Source organism: Podarcis tiliguerta (genome assembly GCF_965153285.1).
Source record: "Podarcis tiliguerta genome assembly, chromosome: 16".
Taxonomy (NCBI): domain Eukaryota; kingdom Metazoa; phylum Chordata; class Lepidosauria; order Squamata; family Lacertidae; genus Podarcis; species Podarcis tiliguerta.
The window spans coordinates 11,928,425-11,950,905 of NC_139549.1; the positions used below are offsets into that span (position 1 = coordinate 11,928,425).

General features: G+C 48.5%; 3 protein-coding genes across 3 annotated transcripts; 1 reads left to right on the plus strand and 2 right to left on the minus strand.

Moving 5' to 3' along the window:
* Positions 1 to 401: 401 nt before the first annotated feature.
* Positions 402 to 12,633, plus strand: UBXN1 (UBX domain protein 1). The gene is made up of 10 exons (XM_083418629.1): positions 402 to 544; positions 3,196 to 3,290; positions 4,401 to 4,454; positions 4,548 to 4,669; positions 5,775 to 5,853; positions 6,210 to 6,401; positions 6,900 to 6,951; positions 8,046 to 8,174; positions 10,710 to 10,893; positions 12,259 to 12,633. Exons 2-10 carry the CDS (start codon positions 3,235 to 3,237, stop codon positions 12,306 to 12,308), a joined length of 918 nt encoding a protein of 305 aa, XP_083274755.1. The 5' UTR covers positions 402 to 544; positions 3,196 to 3,234; the 3' UTR covers positions 12,309 to 12,633.
* A 1,821-nt stretch (positions 12,634 to 14,454) lies between these two features.
* On the minus strand, positions 14,455 to 16,965 carry DMAC1 (distal membrane arm assembly component 1; the record flags this gene model as incomplete). Its single annotated transcript, XM_083418860.1, has 2 exons — positions 14,455 to 14,868; positions 16,620 to 16,965. 2 exons carry the CDS (start codon positions 16,963 to 16,965, stop codon positions 14,804 to 14,806), a joined length of 411 nt encoding a protein of 136 aa, XP_083274986.1. The 3' UTR covers positions 14,455 to 14,803.
* Positions 16,966 to 18,697: 1,732 nt separating this feature from the next.
* UQCC3 (ubiquinol-cytochrome c reductase complex assembly factor 3) lies at positions 18,698 to 19,524 on the minus strand. The gene is made up of 2 exons (XM_083418701.1): positions 19,312 to 19,524; positions 18,698 to 19,008 (listed from the first exon to the last, which is right to left on the minus strand). Exons 1-2 carry the CDS (start codon positions 19,429 to 19,431, stop codon positions 18,877 to 18,879), a joined length of 252 nt encoding a protein of 83 aa, XP_083274827.1. The 5' UTR covers positions 19,432 to 19,524; the 3' UTR covers positions 18,698 to 18,876.
* Positions 19,525 to 22,481: the final 2,957 nt, after the last annotated feature.

The window sequence follows — 22,481 nt, forward strand, 5'->3', positions numbered from 1 at the left end:
AGAGAGAAGTGAAAGAAAAAAGAAGACTACAAGAGAGAGAATTCAAAAAAGGGCAGGCAGAAGGAATGGAAAATAAATGAAAGGTAGAAAGAACGAGGGGAAGAATAAATGAGGGGAAAGGTATGATAACATAATGAAATTGTAAAAAAGAATAAATCAATAAATGCAGTAATTAATTAAATGAATTGAAAGAAAAGACAGGTGTGTGGTGGTCTTGGGGAGGGATACATACGTACATGTGTGTATATATATGTGTGTATGTGTGTAATAGGATGTTACACACGAGATAAAATCGCTTCGGCACAGATTTGACCACCTCGAACCGTTTCCTGCCCCTTTAAGGCGAAGCTCTCAGCCGACCTTACCGACCGCGCACCCTTTCTGTCCCTCGGCGGCCGCCTTCGCGCATTCCGGCAACCTGCCCACGTGAGCCAAACAGCGGCCGCGCGACAGACCCGCCGCTTCCGGTGCGCTTTTGCTGCCGCCGCCGCCGCCGCTGCCGCCTGGGAAGAGCGAGCGAGATCGCCGGTCCCTCGGAGCGCAGGTGAAAGGCGGGGGGAAGAGGGGGCGCTCCTTCTCCCGCCCCCTGGGAAACGGCAGTAGGGGGAAGGGGGCTCGCTCGTACAGGCCCCCTCCCGACCTGGCGCTGCCTGCCCTGCGGGGTTCTCCCCCCATTCCCCAAATATGCGGTCCCTTTAAGAAACAGGGAAGGGCCCCGCCTTGACACCCCCCTTTTCCAGCCTCGCCTTTGGCTCCTCCCCCTTTCCAGGTCATTTGCTCTAAAGACCTTTTTTGGGGGGCTTACATTTAACCCTTTAAGATCTATGGAGGGGAGGAAAGCTGGGGCCGTTAAGCGTAAGAAATGGGTGGGTGGGTGTTTATGGGACGAATTTAAACCCCATAGGTCCTTCCCCTGGGGATTCGTAAATAATACATGCATTTTATTTATTTGCAAAGATTTATAAGAGGCGTAAATTGAAAGCGCAGATAAAATCCACAGAACTATTTTGAAACAGAAACAGTCACCACCAATAATTAGAAAAATACTGATGAGGTCAGTAAAATTTTGAAAGCGAATCTAGGTAACTAAATGTGTGTCTTTGGGTAGGTTTGCTATAATAATGATAATAATTTTAAATGTATTCAGCAGGCTTCTTAAACAATATTGTGAGGGTGGACACATCATGCTCCTTCTGGGGTAATTTTCCACCTTCCTTCCCCAGACTCAGCTCTGACCTGTGGCTCCCAGAAGCGGTCTCAAACCCTCAGTGAGTTAGGGACTTCACCTGCATGTGAGGACAGGCTCCAGTGGATTGAGTGGACTAATAGTGGGTCTAATGGTCAAGAAGGCCCAGCTAGTCCAAAAACTGCTAGAATTATTGATGCTTAGAAAAACTGCTATAAGCTGCTCTGAGCCTGTGGGATAGAACGCCCGACCTTAGGGTTATGCAGTTGACTTAATGGTTGAATAGGAATTCGAACTTGGGTCTTCCCAGCCCTAGTCTTTCAGTCGAACTGCTATATCCCACTGGCTCCAAAGTTAGAGTCATCTCAGAGTGGAGAGGCTAGTTCCTTCATCCCCCCCCCCCCCCCGGCAAGTCTACTGTAGCTTTTACCAACAGCTTAAGACAGGATTGGCCCATGTGGTGACCTCCAAATGCTGTTCGACTCCAATTCCCTTTTGTTTGGGGTTGATGGGAGTTGTAGTCCAACAACATCTGGAGGTCACCGCATTGGCTAACCATGTCCTCAGATACGGTCAAACCTCGGTTGTCGAACGTAATCTGTTCCGGAAGACCATTTGACTTCTGAAACATTCGACAACCAAGGTGCGTCTTCCAATTGGTTTGCAAAACCTTCTTGCACTCAAGTGGAAGCCACGTCGGACGTTCGAGTTCCAAAAACTGGAGCATTTACTTCCGGGTCTTCAGTGTTCGGAAGCTGAAACATTCGAAAGCGGAGCCGTTCGAGAACCGAAGTTTGACTGTGTAGAAATGAACCAGCAAAACCTCCCCTGGAGTGGAAATGCAATGATAGACGGACTTTTGCCTTTCTCGTTTTTTTCTACCTTAACAGGCAGCTGTTAAAGGCAAGAGTGTGGGTGGCATTCAGGCACTCAAGGCCTTGGCTGCACACACTGATCTGATAGTCCTCTCCAAGGTTGGGAGGTTTGCTCTCTCTTAACTACAGAGAGTGCAAAAGAAAACAGGGCACAGAATGGTGGCGGAGTTGTATTAACACGACAAAATCATGACCAGCAATAGTAGTAGTAGTAGTAGTAATAATAATAATAATAATTTATTATTTATACCCAGCCACTCTGGGCAGCTTCCCAAAAAATATTAAAATACTGTAATACATCAAACATTAAAAGCTTCCCTAAACAGGGCTGCCTTCAGATGTCTTCTAAAAGTCTGGTAGTTGTTGTTCTCTTGACGTCTGATGGGAGGGCGTTCCACAGGGCAGGTGCCGCTACCAAGAAGGCCCTCTGCATGGTTCCCTGTAACATGGCTTCTCGCAGTGAGGGAACCACCAGAAGGCCCTCGGTGCTGGACCTCAGTGTCCGGGTAAAACGATGGAGGTGGAGACGCTCCTTCAGATATACTGGACCGAGGCCGTTTAGGGCTTTAAAGGTCAGCACCAACACTTTGAATTGTGCTCGGAAACTTACTGGGAGCCAGTGTAGGTCTGTGTGTGGCTTTTAAGCTATTCTTGGCAAACAAACGAAAAACACCTCCCAAACTGGCATACAATAAAGTATCAAAAGTATGACAAACAAATGAGGATTCCATGTATTATCACTGTGCCAGTGCAGAGTGATAACTTTTGACTTCGAATATAACTTTTGACTGTAGCTTTATTCCAGAAATCTTGGGACAAATGTTTGCTGGGTGGCACAGATTGTTCTGTTGTACAGATTGCTCAGGGCTCTGCCTCCATGGTCACAGGCAGCATGCTTCTGAATACCTGTTGCTAGAAACCACAGGAGACACTGCTTGCCTGTTTCCCACAGACATCTGGCTGGCCACTGCGCGAACGGTGGAGGGTGGTCGGATCCAGCAGGCTTTCCTTACGTTCTTATATTTAAAAATTCTGGCTCCCGGAATGTCATTTCCCTTTGCTAACCTCTTCCTTTCGCTGTTGCTCTTAAAGGAACTAACACAAATTTCCGGACTCCTCCTGTTTCTTTTGCAGAGTTTGCTGGCAGTGGTGGTGGCAGCCCAGCCCAGCAGCATGGAGGCTACAGCTCTGGAGAGCCTCATTGAGATGGGCTTCCCCCAGAACAGAGCGTAGGTGTCTGTCCCTGGGGAAGGGTGGGAGGCATGTGAGGGTTAAATGGCAAGGCCAGCCCTTCTGGTCCCACATCTATTGCCCAGAAGGCCTAGAAAGAAGAAAACTGGATCTGTGCAAAGCCCCTTCTCTGCTCCCAGTGTACATGTGTGTTAGCTTGCAGGTATATATGTGTATATCTATGGGACGTGGGTGGCGCTGTGAGTTAAACCACAGAGCCTGGGTCTTGCCGATCAGAAGGTCGGCGGTTTGAATCCCTGCAACGGGGTGAGCTCCTGTTGCTCAGTCCCTGCTCCTGCCAACCTAGCAGTTCAAAAGCACAAAAGCGCAAGTAGATAAATAGGTACCGCTCCGGCGGGAAGGTAAACGGTGTTTCTGTGTGCTGCTCTGGTTCGCCAGAAGCGGCTTAGTCATGCTGGCCACATGACCTGGAAGCTGTACGCCGGCTCCCTCGCCCAGTAAAGCGAGATGAGCACCGCAACCCAAAAGTCGGTCACGACTGGACCTAATGGTCAGGGGTCCCTTTACCTTTATATATGTGTATATGTATATGCTCCCAGTGTATATGTGTGTTCAGACAAGCAGTACTAGACCATGGCCATTGGCCTTAATTGAAAATCAGCCTTTACGTAAAGCTGTAGCTCAGTGGTAGAGCATTGGCGCTGCCAGTCAGTGTGGGCAGTATTATCTCAGTGGTCTGGCACAGTAGAAGACAGCTTTCTGTGTTAGTATTTGGGAAGGGCTACAGCGTCTACCTGGCCTGCAGAAGGTCCCTGGTTCAATCCCCACTATCTCCAGGTTGGGCTGGGGGACATTCTGTGCCTGAAATCATAGTATAGAGCAGCTGCCAGTCAGTGCAGACAGCATTGTGCTAGGTGGACCAATGATCTGACTCAGTATACGGCAGCTTCCTTTGTGGACTTTACTTAATTGTTGCAGCAAACCCTTTTGTCATCCCGCAACCCGCATCCCACCCTAGATGAAGGGGAAGTTGGGCTGGGGTTATGAGTGCCCTGGGCTTCCAGCATTTCTCAGAAAAGCACAAAAAATGTAGAATAGCCCTATGTTCAGATGTAGTTCATTATCTCTCTCCTCTCCTTTTTACCCAGAGAGAAGGCCCTAGCGTTAACGGGAAACCAGGGCATTGAATCAGCGATGGATTGGTGAGTATGGGCTCCCTTCTTCCCTCCTGCGGACCCTTGCAGCCCTCTTTTTGCCAGTCTTCGCCTGAATTGTGCCTCTCTCTTCACTCCCAGGCTCATGGAGCACGAAAATGATCCCGACCTGGATGAGCCATACGTGCCCCCGCAAGGCCATGTTCTGAGCACAGAGGAGCCCCCCGAGGGAAGGACGCCAGAGTCAGTGCAAAGTGGATCAGGTCAGAGCAAATCTGGAGAACTTGAGGTGGGAGGGAACCTCATCAGGGGGTCCTGTGCCTGGCCTAGTTCTTACTATCACCTGGGAGAGGAGGGGGAGGTTGGAAATTGTTCCATCCAGCCAGAATTGAGCTCCTTCAGAATTCCATCTCTTTCCAACCTCTTTCCAGAGGTTCTAGAGCAGGAATAGCCAATATCTCGCCCTCCAGGTGTTGGACAGCAACTCCCACCATCCCATCCCAGGCTGGGGCTGATGGGACTTAATAGCTCAGTAACAGTATGCTGGCCCACCCCTGTTCTGGAATCTTGCCGGCCGAGAGCCTTGCTTGGTCAGTTAGATTTGTCCAAGAAAGATCAATGCTAAAAGCCGCGAACCAAAAGCTGAATGTTTCCGTTGCTGCCTCTTTGTCGGCCTTCTTCCTTAACATTCTTGGCTCTGGTTTTTCTCCCTCTCTCATCATTCTAGAACAGGCATCCCCAAACTCGGCCTTCCATTTGTTTTGGGACTGCAATTCCCATCATCCCTGACCACTGGTCCTGTTAGCTAGGGATCATGGGAGTTGTAGTCCCAAAAAACATCTGGGGGGCTGAGTTTGGGGATGCCTGTTCTAGAACTCTGGAAGTACAGTGTGGGAACGGACAGAATAAAGTCCTTCTTCCCAAACAGTGTATGGTTAAATTTGTGGAGTCCACTCACATTAGAATCATAGAGTTGGAAGGGACGCCCTTCTTCAGGATCAGCCACCCAGATGGCTTTAAAAGGGGGTTAAACAGATTCATTCAGGATAAGGCTATAAGTGCTTCATTCTCCAATGCCAGAAGCAACAGCTGCAGGGAATCACAGCTGGAGAAAATTACGGTTGCACTCAGATCCTTTGACCTTTATATTGTGAACTGCCCTGAGATCTATGGGCATAGGGTATACTACTACTACTACTAATAATAATAATAATCCAGTGAACAGGCTCTTGTTATGTTCTTATGTTAATTTTCCTTTTCCTTTTTCCTTTTTCTGCTCATCCTCAAAATATAGGAATTTCCTTGCTTGTCTCCTTGGGTTCTTCCAAGCCCAGAGGGTATCAACATAACAGGTTTATCTCCCCATAGATCCCACGTTAGAGGAGCTGACAGAGGAAGATAACCGACGCCCCCTGAGCGAAGAAGAGAAGCGGGAGCAGACAAAGAGGTAATCGTAATTCTGGCGCCTTTAAATTCTGCGACCTGAAAACCCGGATTCTGCGACTAGAATATGATTAGGCTAATCATGCAAGCCTGCATGTTCCCCCCCCCCCCCCCCACTTTATGTGCAACTTGGGTCCCTATGTGGTATTGGACTTCCAGCATCCCCAGCCAGAATCACTGCTTGTCAGGGATGATGGGACTAACAAAATCTTGATGGTTAGGTAAGGCATCTTTGCATAATTATGCCGCGAGGTGAGCAGGGCACAGAGCTGCGCCTTCCAACTCCACCCCCTCTTGTTTACGGCAACGCCCCTGTGTGGCTTACGAGATCTCCCGGGGATTTTGCCCGTGTGCTTTCAGGATGATGGAGCTGATCACTCAGAAGCAGCGAGAGCGGGAGGAGCGAGAGAAGCGGGAGAGCATTGAGCGGGAGAAGCAGCGCCGGAAGCAAGGCCAGGAGCTCTCCCTCATCCGCCAGAAGCTGCAGGAGGACGAGATGAAGAAGCTGGCGGAGGAGCGGCGCAAGGAGAAGCTGGAGGAGAAGCTGGCCAAGTGAGAGCCTGCGGGGGGTGGCAGTGGGGAGGGGGCTGCTCCCATGGAGTGGAGAACAGCAGCAGACCTCTCATGGTCTGTGGGTGCTTTTAATGCCTTCCCAAATCAAAGCAAAAGAGCTGCAAATATAGGAAGTTGCTTCTCTGTCGAGTCAGGCCATTGGTCCGTCTAGCTCTGTGCTTCTCAAACTTTGACCTCCGGCTGATTTTGGACTACAGTTCCCATCATCCTTAGCTAGCAGGGCCGGTGGTCAGGGATGATGGGAGCTGCAGTCCAAAAACAGCTGGAGGCCCAAGACCACTCCCCGAACCCCTGGAGCGTTACTGCAGATGAATACTGAGCTAGGTCTTGACTCTGTGCGAAGCAGTTTCCTTTTTGCCGCTGGGATAACCCCATTCTCAACACCAAGACTGCTCTCGAATGGCGCTCTCTTGTGATTGAGTTGCAGCCTCCCTTGCTCTCCTACCCCCCCAACATGAGAACTCTTCTCCTTTCCAGGCAGCGGGTGCGAGAGAAGATAGAGCGCGACAAGGCTGAGAGAGCCAAGAAGGTAAGCAAGCAGCAGAGACTGGGAAAGGGGTGTGCTCTGAGAGTCGTGTTTTTGCTCGTGGCTTCCTTCCACGAGAGATGTGGGACCCACAGGTGGAAATAAAAAGAATTAAAAATCAAAAGCAATAATCAAGGTAATGGATGTGCTGTCTCCAGTCTGTTCTGTTTCCTTCTAAATAATGATGATGATGATGATGATGATGATGATGATAATTTATACCCACCCATAATAATAATAATAATAATAATAATAATAATTTATACCATCTGGCTGGGTTTTCCCCGCCGCTCTGGGCATCTTCCAACAAAATATTAAAATACAATAATTCCAGTCTCCTCAAGGCTGACCCAGAGGGAGAGAAAGGACAGGGGAGCGAGTGAGCCTAGACTGATTCACAGAGCATGAATTCAAGACTTGGGGAAACAGCCCTCCAAACATTATTGGGCTCCCCTTTGCGATCAGTGCTGACCGTTGACCATGTGGCCCAGGGCTCATTGGAGCTGGGAGTCTATAAACAGCACCTTACGGCCTTCAAATAAAAACATCTTGGAGGTCCCGGACCACAGGGAGGTTAGGCTGGCCTCGACCAGAGCCAGGGTTTTTTTCAGCTGTGGCTCCAATCTGGTGGAACGCTCTTGTCACAAGAGACTAGGGCCCTGCGGGACTTGACATCTTTCCGCAGGGCCTGCAAGACAGAGCTGTTCCACCAGGCCTTTGGCCAAGGCACAGCCTGACCCCCTCCTTCGGTAATCCCCACAGAGCTCTAGCCCAATGGTTGCCATGAATTTGATTTTGAATTGATTTTAGAATGAATTGGTTTTAGAATGCATTTCAATCAATTGATTGTGATTTTAGAATGTTGTATTATTATTTTATTGTTGTTAGCCGCTCTGAGCCCGGCTTTGGCTGGGGAGGGTGGGATATAAATAAAATATTATTATTATTATTATTATTATTATTATTATTATTATTATTATTAATTTGTGAACAGGGCTTTCTGCCCCTAGGGTGCAAGCCTGCCCTGAGAACAAACATCAGGATGATGCTGGGCAGCTGTCTTTTGTCCCCTGACCCCCCTCTCCTTTTCAATTCAGTTTGGCGGCGGCTGCAGCAGCTCTTCCCAAGTCTCCACCCTGCCTGAGCAATCGGCACCCACACCGGTTCCCTCGTCACCCAGCCAGGAACCCCCTGTCAAGCGAGAGTATGATCAATGCAGGATACAGGTAACTGACTGCGGGGCAGGCTGTGTGTTTGTGTGTAGAATGCTGCTTATTCTCATCTGTTTCTTGCACATACCATAAGCCCCTCTGCTTGCGATATACAGCCATGTCGTGGCCGGCCTTGACCTTTTGCATTCCTGCCGTAAAAGACTCCCTGAAATCTTCCCTGCCTAATGCAAGCAGGAGTAGACCAGGACAGGTTATCAGCAGTCCAGCCATGCAAACTGGAGGAGACTGCAGTTCCAAACTGGTCCCTGCTGTGAGCCTCCTTTCACCCGTCCCCCTTTAATTTTATTGATCTTAAAATAAATCCAGAAGTAGAACCATGTCGAAATGCAATTAGCAGAAAATGCAAACAGCAGTTCAAGCTATTTGCCCAGAATGCACAACCAAAAAGGGACAGCCTAGTTGTTGTTGTTGCTGTTTAGTCGTTTAGTCGTGTCCGACTCTTCGTGACCCCATGGACCAGAGCACGCCAGGCACTTCTGTCTTCCACTGCCACCCGCAGTTTGGTCAGATTCATGTTTGTAGCTTCGAGAACACTGTCTAACCATCTCGTCCTCTGTCGTCCCCTTCTCCTTGTGCCCTCCATCTTTCCCAACATCAGGGTCTTTTCCAGTGAGGTGGCCAAAGTATTGGAGCCTCAGCTTCAGGATCTGTCCTTCCAGTGAGCACTCAGGGCTGATTTCCTTAAGAATGGATGCGTTTGATCTTCTTGCAGTCCATGGGACTCTCAAGAGTCTCCTCCAGCACCATCATTCAAAAGCGTCAATTCTTCGGCGATCAGCCTTCTTTATGGTCCAGCTCTCACTTCCATACATCACTACTGGGAAAACCATAGCTTTTACTATACGAACCTTTGTTGGCAAGGTGATGTCTCTACTTTTTAAAATGCTGTCTAGGTTTGCCATTGCTTTCCTCCCAAGAAGCAGGCATCTCTTAATTTCGTGGCTGCTGTCACCATCTGCAGCCTAGTTAGATAATACTAAATCTATACACCCCGTTCCTTGATCCTTATTGGCACATCTCACAAAACCTGTCAGAGAGTAAAGAAGGGATATTCTCTGGCTCCACACAATGGATAATGGAAATATGAACCTACTTTTTCCAAAATAATGGTAATATTTCTTAGTGTTTCTGTAGTGCTTTTGAGTGCTTCAGTGCATTATCTAGCTGTAATCCTTACACAACAACCCTGCAAGGTATTATTATTCACCACATTGCAGATGGGCTGGTGGGGGGGCTGAGATTGAGGGCTCACCTAGTAAGGCCACCTAGTATTTTCATGGCAGAGGCAAGGCTCCAGATGTGGACTTCCTGACTGCAGCTCAGTATACTTCGCATGCAGAAGGCACCAGGTTCAAGTCCTGGCATCTCCCGGTAGGGCTGGGGGAGCCACTCCCTTCTGAAACCCTGCAAAGCTGCTGCCGGTCAGTGTAGACAGTACTGAGCTAGATGGACCAAGAGTCTGACTTAGGAAAGGCAGCTTCGGTGGCTCCCTGATGATTTTCTGGACTTTGTGGTGGTGTCACTTGAGAAAGCTTTAGGCAGGCCCCCACCTCTGATCTCTATCCCCACATTTGCAACAAAAAAGGGGTGATGATGATGATCATCATCATCATCTGCCCTGTGGTTAAGGATTATCGAGAGTGTGTGCAGGAAGCATATGAACCACATAAAGCACTAACAATCCTTAAACCTTAGCATTCTTAATTATTAATGAAATAAGCAATTACCATTGCATGGTTAAAACCTTTGGCAGAAAAGAAATCTCCGAGTTCTGAATGAAAAAGTTTACATGTGCATTATCATCCCAATGACTGCAGTTAAGATTAGCCACAGTTTAGGGTTCAGATATAACACTAAACTGCAGCTGGCTAAAAACGTACACAGTGGTGCCTCGCAAGACGAAATTAATTCGTTCCGCGAGTTTTTTCGTTCGAGTTTTTTCATCTTGCGAAGCACCGCTGCATTTAAACACTGACAACGGTGGGGAGGGGCAGGGAGAAGCAGGACAGCTGCCACAGCCGGTACCTCAGACTCACCCGTGCGTTGTGGCCACCGTGCGACACGGCTGCTGGAGGGCGGCGGGGCTCAGGAGCGCGACTCGGCGGAACCGCCACCAGGGAGAGAGAGGCGCTGGTGGCAACGGCTCTCTGAGGGGAGCGCGCGAGGGGGGTGTGCAGCGGCGCGAGGCACCAACCGTCAGCGGGAAAGTGGGAGGGAGCCGGAGGAGTGGGGAAGCGAGCGTGCGTGCGTGCAGTGCGCGTCGCCATGACACGAGAGGCAGGGCCGTTTTGTCTAGCGAAGCAAGCCCATAGGGAAATCCGTCTTGCGAAGCACCTCAGAAAACGAAAAACTCTTTCGTCTTGCGAGTTTTTCGTCTTCCGAGGCATTCGTCTTGCGGGGCACCACTGCGTTTCCCCATCATCTCCCTGTGGAGAGGGAGGACAGCCCAGAACCCCCAAGGTTTATTCATGTTCACGGATGCGACAATCACGCACCATTTCAGATCCTCTCCTCCTGTCTTTTCCTCAGGTGAGACTGCTGGACGGCACGTCGCTCACCCAGACATTTCGAGCCAAAGAGCAGCTGGCCGCCGTCCGGCTCTACGTGGAGCTGAACCGCAAGGACAATGGTGACGAGCCTTTCCACCTCCTCACCAGCTTCCCGCGGCGTGTCTTCACTGAGGAGGACATGGAGAAGCCCCTGCAGGAGCTGGGTGAGTCTGAGATTGCTGGGGTAGGAAGAGGGAAGGGGGTGAGCGTTGCTTGCAGTGTTTCCCTCCTGCTACTCCGTGGAGGACAGAGGAATTCTCGGGCAGGCGCTGGGAACCTCTGGGTCACGAGCCCAGTTTGTCCCAGCACGGCTCCCAGTTTGGCCTACGGCGCCCACCAAGCTGCGTCTCGCTCCTAATACCTTATGTGACGTCAGGTAGAGATGCAGCCGGTCTGGCTGTGCGTGGGGAGCTCAGATGCGCAGCCAGTCCCTGCAGAAAGCAGGCTTGAAATCATTGCCTGTCAGCTCACATTTTGACTTCAAGCTTGTGGATTACTTGTGCGCTGTGTAAAGCGCTTTGCAAGCCCCGAAGTCCTGGCAATCATCACCCCAGGTCAGGTGAGTGACAGGTGAGCAGGGGAGATGAGGACCCTCCCCCCGGCCACACCAGGTTCCCGACCCATCCTAGGCCAAAGCACTGTCTGTTGGAAGCTGACCCATTTTATGCTACATCTAAGAACAGAGAGAGCCTGCACCAGAGGAACTGGTGACCTAATTTTTTTAGTTGCTGTTCTGTTAATATTGTCTTACTAGATTCTAAGTGCCTTATTGATTTGTTGATCATATGATACGACTTTTGCTGCAAATGTGATGGTTAGCTTTCTGTTTTAGTTCATTTTGTTAATAGCGTTTTATAGATTGCAATTGTTTTATTGAGGATTTGTTAATTATTTCATACGATTCACGCTGCATTACGTTATTACGTATTGTTGGTAAGCCGTTTTGAGATCCATTCGAATGAAAAGCAGCCTAGAAATACATCAAATCAACCCAGAAGCTGCTGAACTCCAGCTCCCATCAGCCTCTGCCAGCATGGCCCAACGCTCAGGATGGGAGTTGCAGCCCACCAATAGCTGGAGGGCCAGTTTTTCCCCAGACGCAATTGGAACACACACATTTCATCATCCCCGACTGTTGCCTGGCCCAGTTCTAGGGAGCCAGTTCCAAACTTCATCAGAACAGTACAGTGGTACCTCAGGTTACAGACGCTTCAGGTTACAGACTCCACTAACCCAGAAATAGTACCTCGGGTTAAGAACTTTGCTTCAGGATGAGAACAGAAATTGTGCTCCAGCGGCACAGTGACAGCAGGAGGCCCCATTAGCTAAAGTGGTGCTTCAAGTTAAGAACAGTTTCAGGTTAAGAACGGACCTCCAGAACAAATTAAGTACTTAACCTGAGGTACCACTGTACATAAATATTGACTGTTTTGCTTTGACCCAAAGTCCTAACACCACCTCATCTGCCCTGCTAACTGCTGAATGTGAGTTTCCCCCATTACCTCCTTCTCTCTGCCTCTCCTCTGCAGGTTTGGTGCCTTCTGCTGTGTTGATCGTAGCGAAGAAAGGCAACAGCTGAAGTGGCTCTCGTCCTCGCTCTCTCAGCCCCCTCCTCCCCTTGCTGCCGGAGGTGACTCTCACCTGACCCATGTGCTCTGTCTCTGGGGGGAGCGCACATCCCAGCCCCTCCTGGTTTTCCTAACCAACTCTGCCCACAGAGACTCCAAAGCACCGCCACGTCTTGGGGCTGGGATTCCGAATCAATGAGGACGATCGGGGTGGGGTTGGATGCGATGGAGAAAAGTGTTGGGCTTCCCCTCCTGTCGGGAAGGAGGGGCAAGGTTGCAACTTGACTTCCTCTCTTCATGCCACACACACACCATGAATAAAACCTATTCTCTCTTTCCTTGCTTCTTGCGAGAATTCTTTTATCCCATTTGTTAAGAGGTAGGGCACTCAGAGTCATCTAGTTGGCATGGGGGGGGGGCAGTGCTTGGGGCTCTCTTCCAGGAAAAGGCTGCTATCCCGCTGCCTTGTCTCTCTACTCCGGGGTAAAGGTAAAGGGACCCCTGACTGTTAGGTCCTGTTGCGAACGACTCTGGGGTTGCGGCACTCATCTCGTTTTATTGGCCAAGGGAGCCGGCGTACAGCTTCCGGGTCATGTGGCCAGCATGACTAAGCCGCTTCTGGCAACAGAGCAGCGCACGGAAATGCCGTTTACCTTCCCGCTGGAGTGGTACCTATTTATCTACTTGCACTTCGACGTGCTTTCGAACTGCTAGGTTGGCAGGAGCAGGGACTGAGCAACGGGAGCTCACCCCGTCGCGGGGATTTGAACTGCCAACCTTCTGATCGGCAAGTCCTAGGCTCTGTGGTTTAACCCACAGCACCACCCACGTCCCTTCTACTCCGGGGACTTTGATGTATTTAATAGGGTTGTTTTTTTTAAAAAAAACACCTGAACTTTCTAAAAAGAAAGAAAAATGCAGGCAATGCAAACCATAACAAAGACAACATGTTCTGTGGGTACAAGCAAAGGGAGGAAAGCAGGTGGTCCAGACCAACCCAGCGCTCAGAATAGATCTGTACAAAGAATGCAGATATCAGAAAATTTCCTGGTCACCTTCTCATATGCTGCCAGTTGAGTCGTGGCTTCTGTCCTCTGTAGGGGTGGTGAGGATGTTACCTTCCGGTATTAGAATGTAGACATTTAGCCACCCTGAGTGCCCTTAGAAGCCATCCACATCGTTGCTCTGTCTGTTTCCAGAAGACTGGTACATAATTCAAGAGAACATCCATAAATCTCAAGGTGCTGAAAACTCTATTTATGCCGCTGATGACCTCTGGCCAAAAGGGTGTGACTTCATGTATTCATGAATGAAGTTTCTACCACACTCTCCCCTCCCAAGCAATTAAAAATGTAGTAAAGAACATACTTTGAAACACCCCTTCATCATTGTCAGCTTTTAGGCACCAGGTTAAGACAATTTTATATACCAGGCCTTTGATACTTAAATTAGCCTCTACAATGGTATTCACATTTTTGTAGGCTCAGATTATCATTTTGGAATTTTGTGTTGTACATCATTTTAATTATTTCTGGTTTTTATATTTTTTGTGGTTTTTTTTTAGTTGTTTTGAGACTTCCTGTCTAAAGCAATTAACAAATGTAATGAATAGCAACAATTTTAAAACATTAACATCTGAAAGCTTTTTAAAAAACCAGTCCTCGCATAAAGTTCATAGAAACTACATACCAGATATCGAAAGACCTGGGTGAAGAGGACTGTTTTTAAATTCCACCTGATTGCTCATAATGAGGAAGACAGATGCATCTCTATTGGGGGGGGGGATTACACAAATGAGGAGCCACCACTGAGAAGGCCATGCTGCTTATGGAGGTCACTGCCAATTGGACAAACCTTGCATTGGGGTCCTGGATGGTTGGTATTTGAGCTGCTATTTTAGATGTCATGTTGTGCAATTGTAGGAATTGGTGCCTCTTGCAACTGCAGCAGCCTCTTTTAACAGCACTCAACAATTTCTAAATTAGTTTTGCGTCCTTTTAAATCCCCTATTGAAGCCAGTGGTCCTTCCTGACTTCTTTTACAAATTGTGTTGTGGGAGGGAGCAAGAAACCTCTTCCTTCCACTTCTCTTTGCATGCTGCTGCAATTAAGATAAAAACCAGGGAGGGGGGCCCCTAAGTGAAATTATAGCCCCTGATGCGGAAACAGAGCTTGATTTAATTAAAACAAATCCAGTTAAATATTTACATAGAATGCATGGTGCTTAGGGTTGGGTTTTTTTAATGCAGGAGGAAGCAGATTTCCTCCCCTCCCAGCTATGACATACATCACAGCTTCTACTGACAATCTCTGTCATAAGGAAAGCATGATATGCTAAAGTCTCTGCAGAGGGTGCACGGTGTCTTCTTGGCATATAAACCAGCTTGCCACGGACATCACAAACAAATCCAGGCTATTTCCCTCCAGTAGTCTTTTATTGGCTACGGTTTGAACTCCTGCCAGATCCGGAAAAAGATGATGTGCATCCAGTAATGGGGTATTGCTATTCACTCATCTTTCTTGTAGCTTCCAACTGGGTTTATCAACACGGTAACACCCCAACAGAAGAGACCTGGAAGGGAGAAAAAGAAAAACATGGGTGTGGCCCGAGGAAGAGTTCCAAGGGCCAGATAGAGGGGCCCATTTGGCCCCCTGGTTCTGAGGTCGCCCCCCTTGATCTTAAGTCAGCCAAGGATGTATGCCACAAACAGCAGGAAGAAACAAAGTGGCAGGGCTGACTTCAAAACAGACATCGGCAATACCCCGCAAGACGAGGGAAGAGAAATGATTGCTAGTCTATCTGATTTAAGGGCTGATTTCCTGCCCCATATATGTTGAATGATTTGGACTAAAACTAGGAGAGATATTAGCACTCCCACTGAACCAACTTTCCCAAGTACAGTTTTTTTGGGGGGGTCACCCTAGAAATAAGGTGCACCTCTCAGCATAGATCAACCTCTGAACAAGAAATGGGCCTCAGTAATCAGATCAGTGGAAGATAAAAGTAACGACAATGGTTATTCACCATGACAACAGAGCCTCCATGGTCAACAGCAGTCTACCCACTGAGGACCAGGTGCTGGAAACAAACAGGGTGGGAGGGGGACAACTGCCCTGATGCCCTGCTGAAGAGCTAATAAAACACTTGGCCATAAAAAAGTTGCTGGCCTAGACAGGGATCTGATTACAGTGGTACCTCTGGTTAAGTGCTTAATTCGTTCCGGAGGTCCGTTCTTAACCCGAAACTGTTCTTAACCTGAAGCACCACTTTAGTTAATGGGGTCTCCTGCTGCTGCTGCGCTGCCGGAGCACAGTTTCTGTTCCCATCCTGAAGCAAAGTTCTTAACCAGAGGTAATATTTCTGGGTTAGCGGAGTCTATAACCTGAAGCGTATGTAACCCAAGGCACCACTGTACTGAGGCCCATGCTCGCAGAAGGCAATATTGTCCCGACGAGCTACAAGGCTTCCTATGCTCCCGTTTGAAAACAGCGCCTTCAGTTCACAACCATGAGGACTTGAACCTTAACTTTTCCAAGAAGCAGAGGCAGTTGATGCCCCCTGGGACGGGCAGGGTAAGGTCTGAAATCCACACCCACCAGCTCAGAAGGGCAGACACAGTTACCTTCACTACGGTGAGGGCAAACGCACACTGCATATGCTCAGAGGCGACTTCACCCAAATGTCGAGTCAGTCAGTCCTGGCGCTGAGCCCAGTGCCAGATTTATGTATAAGCTAAACAAGCTATAGCTTAGGGCCCCACTATCTTGGAGACCCCAAAAAAATTAAAGGGAAAAAAACTGGATGTACATTTCCAAAATATAAGATACAAAACAAATAAAATAAAACCTACCTACAGCAACGGAAGTGTTTTGTGTTGTGTAGGCTCCGATGCTGTAAGTAATGGGCCCCGCCTGCTGGCCTGCTCCCTAAAATATCACTGGTTTGTTCATTTCTATATATAGGGTGTCTACATTCTGCATGGACTGGTTGCAGGGCAACATGTAGCATGCAGCTGCAGACTGCAGTGCAGCACAGTTGAATGTAAGTCAAGCTGTTGTACCTGTTATCTAATATTAAAGAGTGCTTGCAGACTGATGATCAGGCAGCACAGACTAAGGGTATGAGCATATATTCAACACAAAAAACAGCGACAATTTGTTGTTGACAACAGACAGCTGGACATATAAAGGGCCCCATTACCTTCAGTAGCTTAGGGCCTCATCAAGCCTAAATCCGGCCCTGGTGAGCCGCAGGTCAGCCCGGAGCCCCCCCCCCCCGCCCGCGGAATTGGGCTCCCGCCCCTCTCTGCGCCCCCCACTTACAGACGGCGAAGGTCATCTGGGCGATGTTGCCCATGCTGGGGGGGATCCTGTGGCTCATAATCCGGAGGGGCCCCGAATAGACGAACAAGGAGGAGGCGATCAGTGCCCCCCCGCTCAGGGCGCGGCAGCTGAAGCAGGACCAGAAAAAGGACCGTTTCTGCTCCGGTGAGGAAGCGACGCGCTCGACGCTGGAAGACATGCCTCGGCTTTCCTGCGGGGGCGGGAAAATGGCGGCGCCCAGGACACCGCGCCGGAAGCGGCTTGCGCCCAGAAGCCGCTCTGCTTCCTGTCCCTCGTCTCGGTGGAAGCAGAAAGGGCGGCGTGCGCCGCAATGGGTGTCCGGCATGCCTACAACTCACCCATCGATTGGTTCCCCCATCGATTTGGATTGTCCTGCTGGCTCCCGTCAGCGTTTGCAAATGGAGGCAAATCTCAAGAAGAGAGGAAGGGGGAATTTCCTCCCTCCAGGAGATATTAGATAGGGAACATCAAGCAGATTACGTCCAGCTATTTGTCCACCTCTCCATCTGTATAAAAACCAGCTTTCCAATATTCTTCAGTGGAAGAATAGAACTGAGGATAAGGCTTTTGCAGGGGAAAGGGGCTTATGCAGGCTGTGGCCATAGGAACAGATTTGATTCTGATGGGTGGGCTTCACAGAGAGCGGGTTTAGACTATGCTTAGGCAGACCTGGGCCAATCATAGAGTGGGAAAACTCCAAGTGTCATCTAGTCCAACCCTCTTGCAATGCAGGAATCTCAGCAAGAGGTCCCCCATGCAATGGAAATCCATACGGGGGGCACTGCCCTGTCAATGCATCATCCCACAGCTAGCTGTCACTTGCCTGCCTTGTGATATACAACCAGTCCAGGAGGCAGCCCTGCCTGTCAGATTCCTACTCCTTTGTGTCAGTGTTGCTTCTTGTAAAACTCAAGCAGGAGGAAGATGGGGACAGTACAGTGGTACCTCAGGCTAAGTACTTAATTCGTTCCGGAGGTCCGCACTTAAGCTGAAACTGTTCTTAACCTGAAGCACCTCTTTAGCTAATGGGGCCTCCTGCTGCTGCTGTGCTGCCGGAGCACGATTTCTGTTCTCATCCTGAAGCAAAGTTTTTAACCTGAAGCACTATTTCTGGGTTAGCGGAGTCTGTAACCTGAAGTGTATGTAACCTGAAGTGTATGTAACCCAAGTTACCACTGTACTAGAATTAGATGGTTCCAGATTCTGTTGGGCTCCCTGTCTTCTGCCCCAGCAGTTCCAAGGGGCACCAGCCACCACAGACTGCACCCAAATGGTCTTCATAAGGTTTCTCATTTTTTTCTACCCATGCCAATGAATAGCTGACATTCAGTCTAGTGGGAAAACATTTAAGTCAGGGATGAGGAACCTGTTTCTCCAGGTGATGACAAACTCAAACTTCCATCAGCCCTGATCAGCATACTGAAAGAACCATGGATTATGGGAGTTCAACAACTTTCAGCAGTGCACAGGTTCCCCAAGTACTGTTCATGGCAATGTCACTGCCATGAGGGCCCAACCTACCATTTCAGGCCTGGCAGTGGGTGGCCTTAACCTCAAGTGATGAGGTCATGGAAGACAGGGGTAAGGAAGCTTTTTTCAACACAAGAGGGCCATGTTCCTTTCTGGGCAACCTTCTGAGGACCACATGTCAGTGGTAGGCAAAGCCAAAGGCAAAAGTAGGCACTACAATGAATGTTACCTTGGTACAGTGGTCTAGTTTCTACGCAATTACCTCTGTACCCTCCACCCAGGCAAACAAGACACAGGATCAGTCCAAGGCTGCATTCCAGCCAGGCAAACACTTCTGGGGCACAAAGCAGGTGAGGGGTGCAACTTGAAGAAAGTTCTGAGAATCAGATAGGGAGGCCTGAAAGTCTGCATTCGGCCCCTGGGGCTGAGGTATCTGGCTATGGCTGTAAAGTGTATGTTGCCATTGTACAGACAACTTGGCAAAATATAAGCCCTCTCTCTACACAGACATATTTCTATTGTAACTACAAACTTCTTTTTTTGTTGCTAGTTTACAACAAACCCTTAAATAAGCACAGATGTCACTGTGATGTACAAAGAAAATTTTATCGCTCAATGTTTACACCAAAGCAAGCCTTACAGCATGAAGAAAAAAACAGAAGAATCTCTCCATTGAAGAGACAGTAAAGTCCTCCTAGATCCAGCTTCTGCAAAGTTCTCCGTTTAGAATAGAGTCCAGCCAGCACAGACTCTTTTTGCTTCACTGCTATTTTTTCCAGGGCCACGGCTTGTGAGCCACATTCTCATCGGTCTTCGCTGCCTCTTTCAGGATCTCCATTACCATGGCGTTATGTTTTTGCCGCTCAGTCAACACCTGTGGGGTAGCATCAGCAAACTCCTGGAGGAAGAAATAAAGATGTTTAGAAGATCCAGGAGAGGTGCCTTCAAACGTGATGTCAAACCGCTGGAGAGTTTCAGCTACGGCTACAGAGACAGACACGGGAGGACCACATGTGACCATGGGGGCCAGTATACTCTACTCTGACTGGCAGCAGCTCTCTCAGGATCTCTGGGGTCTCTTTCTCGTCAGCTGCTACCTTTAGCCGGAAACGCCACGGGCTGAGCCCGGGGCTTCCCGCAAGTGCACCGTGGCTTCCTCTGACCTCCACCACAAACCCCGGAGACTGGAGCTTTCGCCCACCTTCGCCATCTCCTTTCTGCGCGCTTCGTCCGGCGCGACCACGGCCCAAAGCACAAGCCCCGCGCCCGTGAACCCCGCCACGAACAAGATCCCCTTTGCTACGCGGTAGGCAGTCTCCATGGAAGCAAACGACACCCCACCGCTCCAAAAACACTCCCCAAAAAACAAGCAGGAAGGACCAGCCTCCCTGGAAGGGCGCGGGGAAGAAAAAAGGTGGCGCACTACCTAGAGAGCAGAGGTGTGTCTGGGCTAGAGTGTCCCGGCCGCAACCTAGAGATAAGAAAAGGAGAGAGTTATGGAGCTGTTAAAGGAGCGCCAAAGAGGGAAGGGAGTCTTGCTCTTTCTAACTCGGGTCTTCATTTGTGTTAGAAGAATTATTTCGGATGTGGTTTTTAAAATTGGTTTTAAAAATTGCCCTGAAAATGCCATAGCTCAGTGGCAGAGCATCTGCGTTGCAATGCCCAAGGTTCAGTCCCCAATGGCGTCCCTTGCAGAAGTTCCTTGCCTGAAACCCTGGAGAGCCGCTGCCAGTCAGTGTAGGCAGCATTGAGCTAGAAGGGCCGGTAGATGTGACGGGCTTCTTTTCCCCTGGAAAAAATAAAGCACAAGGGGGGTGGGAATCCCACCTCACATCACTGGTGAAAAGATGCCAAAGGGATTATTTTATGGTGCATTGGAAACCGTATACAGTATCGGACATTGCAGAAAGAGCTCACAGCTTCTTCCCGCAAAGGATCTTAATCTCTCATAATGACCAAAGAGCCGAATGAGATTATCCTCGTATTCATTATTTTATATAATATTTATTGAGTTTTCGAATTTAACAATTCAACGAAAACCACATTAAATGCATTCCAAATTATAATACAACCAAGAAGACCAAATTTTATGCCAAATTATATATCTTTGGGTGACTTCCCATGCTCTGAAGTTCATATTCATTATTTTAGGAATGAGTAATTAACAATAGAAATAAGTAAAGGGCATCTACCTTGCATGCAGCAGGTCGCGGGTTCAAGCCCCAGAATCTCCAGATCTGAAGCCCCGGAGAACCACTACTAGTCAGTCTAGAATCAGAGAATTGTATAGGGTCCTGAGGGTCATCTAGTCCAGCCCCCTGCAATGCAGGAAGGAGAGTCCAACCCCTCTCGTGAGAGTCTTCCTGTCTAGACAATCCTGAGCTAGACGGACCAATGGTCTGACTCACTGTAAGGCACTCCCTATGTTCCTTGAATGGGAAGTTGGGTTCCGGCTAAGATTAGCTTGCATCCAACTAAATTCTGCGTACCCATTGAGATTCATGGACTTCAGTTAATCATGTCCATTAATTCCAATGAGTCGATTCTTGAGTAGAGCTAGCCCTGGTACAACCTACTGTTTTGGATTTTTGCTGGAAGCATTTTGTATACTCTGAGCATTTGCATTTCCACTTTCAATGCCTTTTCGTTGCCTTACAGAAAACTGTTACACAATAATAATATCGGTAATAGGGTTGTTGTTGTTGTTTAGTCGTTTAGTCGTGTCCGACTCTTCGTGACCCCATGGACCAGAGCACGCCAGGCACTCCTGTCTTCCACTGCCTCCCGCAGTTTGGTCAAACTCATGCTGGTAGCTTCGAGAACACTGTCCCACCATCTCGTCCTCTGTCGTCCCCTTCTCCTTGTGCCCTCCATCTTTCCCAACATCAGGGTCTTTTCCAGGGAGTCTTCTCTTCTCATGAGGTGGCCAAAGTACTGGAGCCTCAGCTTCACGATCTGTCCTTCCAGTGACCACTCAGGGCAGATTTACTTCAGAATGGATACGTTTGATCTTCTTGCAGTCCATGGGACTCTCAAGAGTCTCCTCCAGCACCAGAATTCAAAAGCATCAATTCTTCGGCAATCAGCCTTCTTTATGGTCCAGCTCTCACTTCCACACATCACTACTGGGAAAACCATAGCTTTAACTATATAGACCTTTGTTGGCAAGGTGATGTCTCTGCTTTTTAAGATGCTGTTTAGGTTTGGGTAGTATTACCGTAAGCTGGTAATTATTTTAGAATAAATAAGAACATCGGAAGCTGCCTTATACGGAGTCAGACTATTGGGCCATCTAACTCCGTATTGACCAGCAATGCCTTTCCGAGTCTCTTTACACACTATAGCTCTGAAGCACATTCAAAGCAATGTTTCCTTTTGAATAATTTTGGGCATTGTGGTTTGTTCAGGGTTGATGTTCAGGGTAAGTCTGTGAAAGGTAAATGACAGTGCCCAGAATTATTTGAAGGAAAGAACATGTTTCAAATGTGGTTTAATGGTGTAAAGGTAAAAGGTTTATATGCCAAAGGCTTGAGGGGAAGGTAAGATACATTACGGAGCTTGGAAAGAAGGAACGACTGTCATGTACGTAGGTGTTCCAGGAAGTAGTTGCAGGCAAAGGGGTCGGCAACTGGGAAAGGGCTGTTTCTTTGTCTTGCCTTCTATGCAGAACAGAGTGCTCTTTGTTCCATGGCAACCTTAAGCAAAAATGGGGAAAGGTAAAGGGGTCTCCTTGGCAATCTAGTAAGGCAGTGGTACTCCGAGGGTGTGGCATGCAACATTGGTGTGGCAGGAGAGGGTGGCAAGTGTTGTGGGAAGATTCAAGGGCAATCAAAGAAACCTTTAAACATTTCAGCGTGGTATAGTATCAAAATAATTATTTTTATTTGCAGAATGTGGATAGATGTCTTTTCAAAACAAGAGCAAGAACATCAAGTGATACTGAAGACGATCATAGGTGTATTTTCCAACGTATTTATTATCAATTTAAAAATTGGTGTGGCACGAGCACATTTTTATTCTGAATGTGTGGCCCCAAGAAAAAAGTTTGAGAACCATTGTTATAAAGTGGTTTAAGCCTGGAACACTCTGGCATGGAGAGAAAGTTATCTTCTTCACCACTTCAATTTCTGGGAGATAAGTTGCTTATAAAGGGCCAGGGGTGTGGCCGGTTAAGAACAAAGAAGCAACCTAAAAAATGTGGCAACCCTACACCTCACTATTGGCTTGTCCGATGAAATATCACCTTGTGTGTTAAAAAACAACAGTATGATATCACAAAGCACTTCAGTGTGTCCGCAGTCGGGGAATGTGATTTTGTGGCTATGTACACATTGAACGGCGTTTCCGTGCGCTGCTCTGGTTCGCCAGAAG

Coding starts and splice junctions, on each gene's coding strand:
- UBXN1 (XM_083418629.1), top strand. CDS start 3,235: ATGGAGGCTACAGCTCTGGAGAGCCTCATTGAGATGGGCTTCCCCCAG. Junction 4,455..4,547: donor ATTGAATCAGCGATGGATTG/GTGAGTATGGGC, acceptor CTTCACTCCCAG/GCTCATGGAGCACGAAAATG. Junction 8,175..10,709: donor ATGATCAATGCAGGATACAG/GTAACTGACTGC, acceptor TCTTTTCCTCAG/GTGAGACTGCTGGACGGCAC.
- UQCC3 (XM_083418701.1), bottom strand. CDS start 19,431: ATGGAGACTGCCTACCGCGTAGCAAAGGGGATCTTGTTCGTGGCGGGG. Junction 19,009..19,311: donor GCAGAAAGGAGATGGCGAAG/GTGGGCGAAAGC, acceptor TTCTTCCTCCAG/GAGTTTGCTGATGCTACCCC.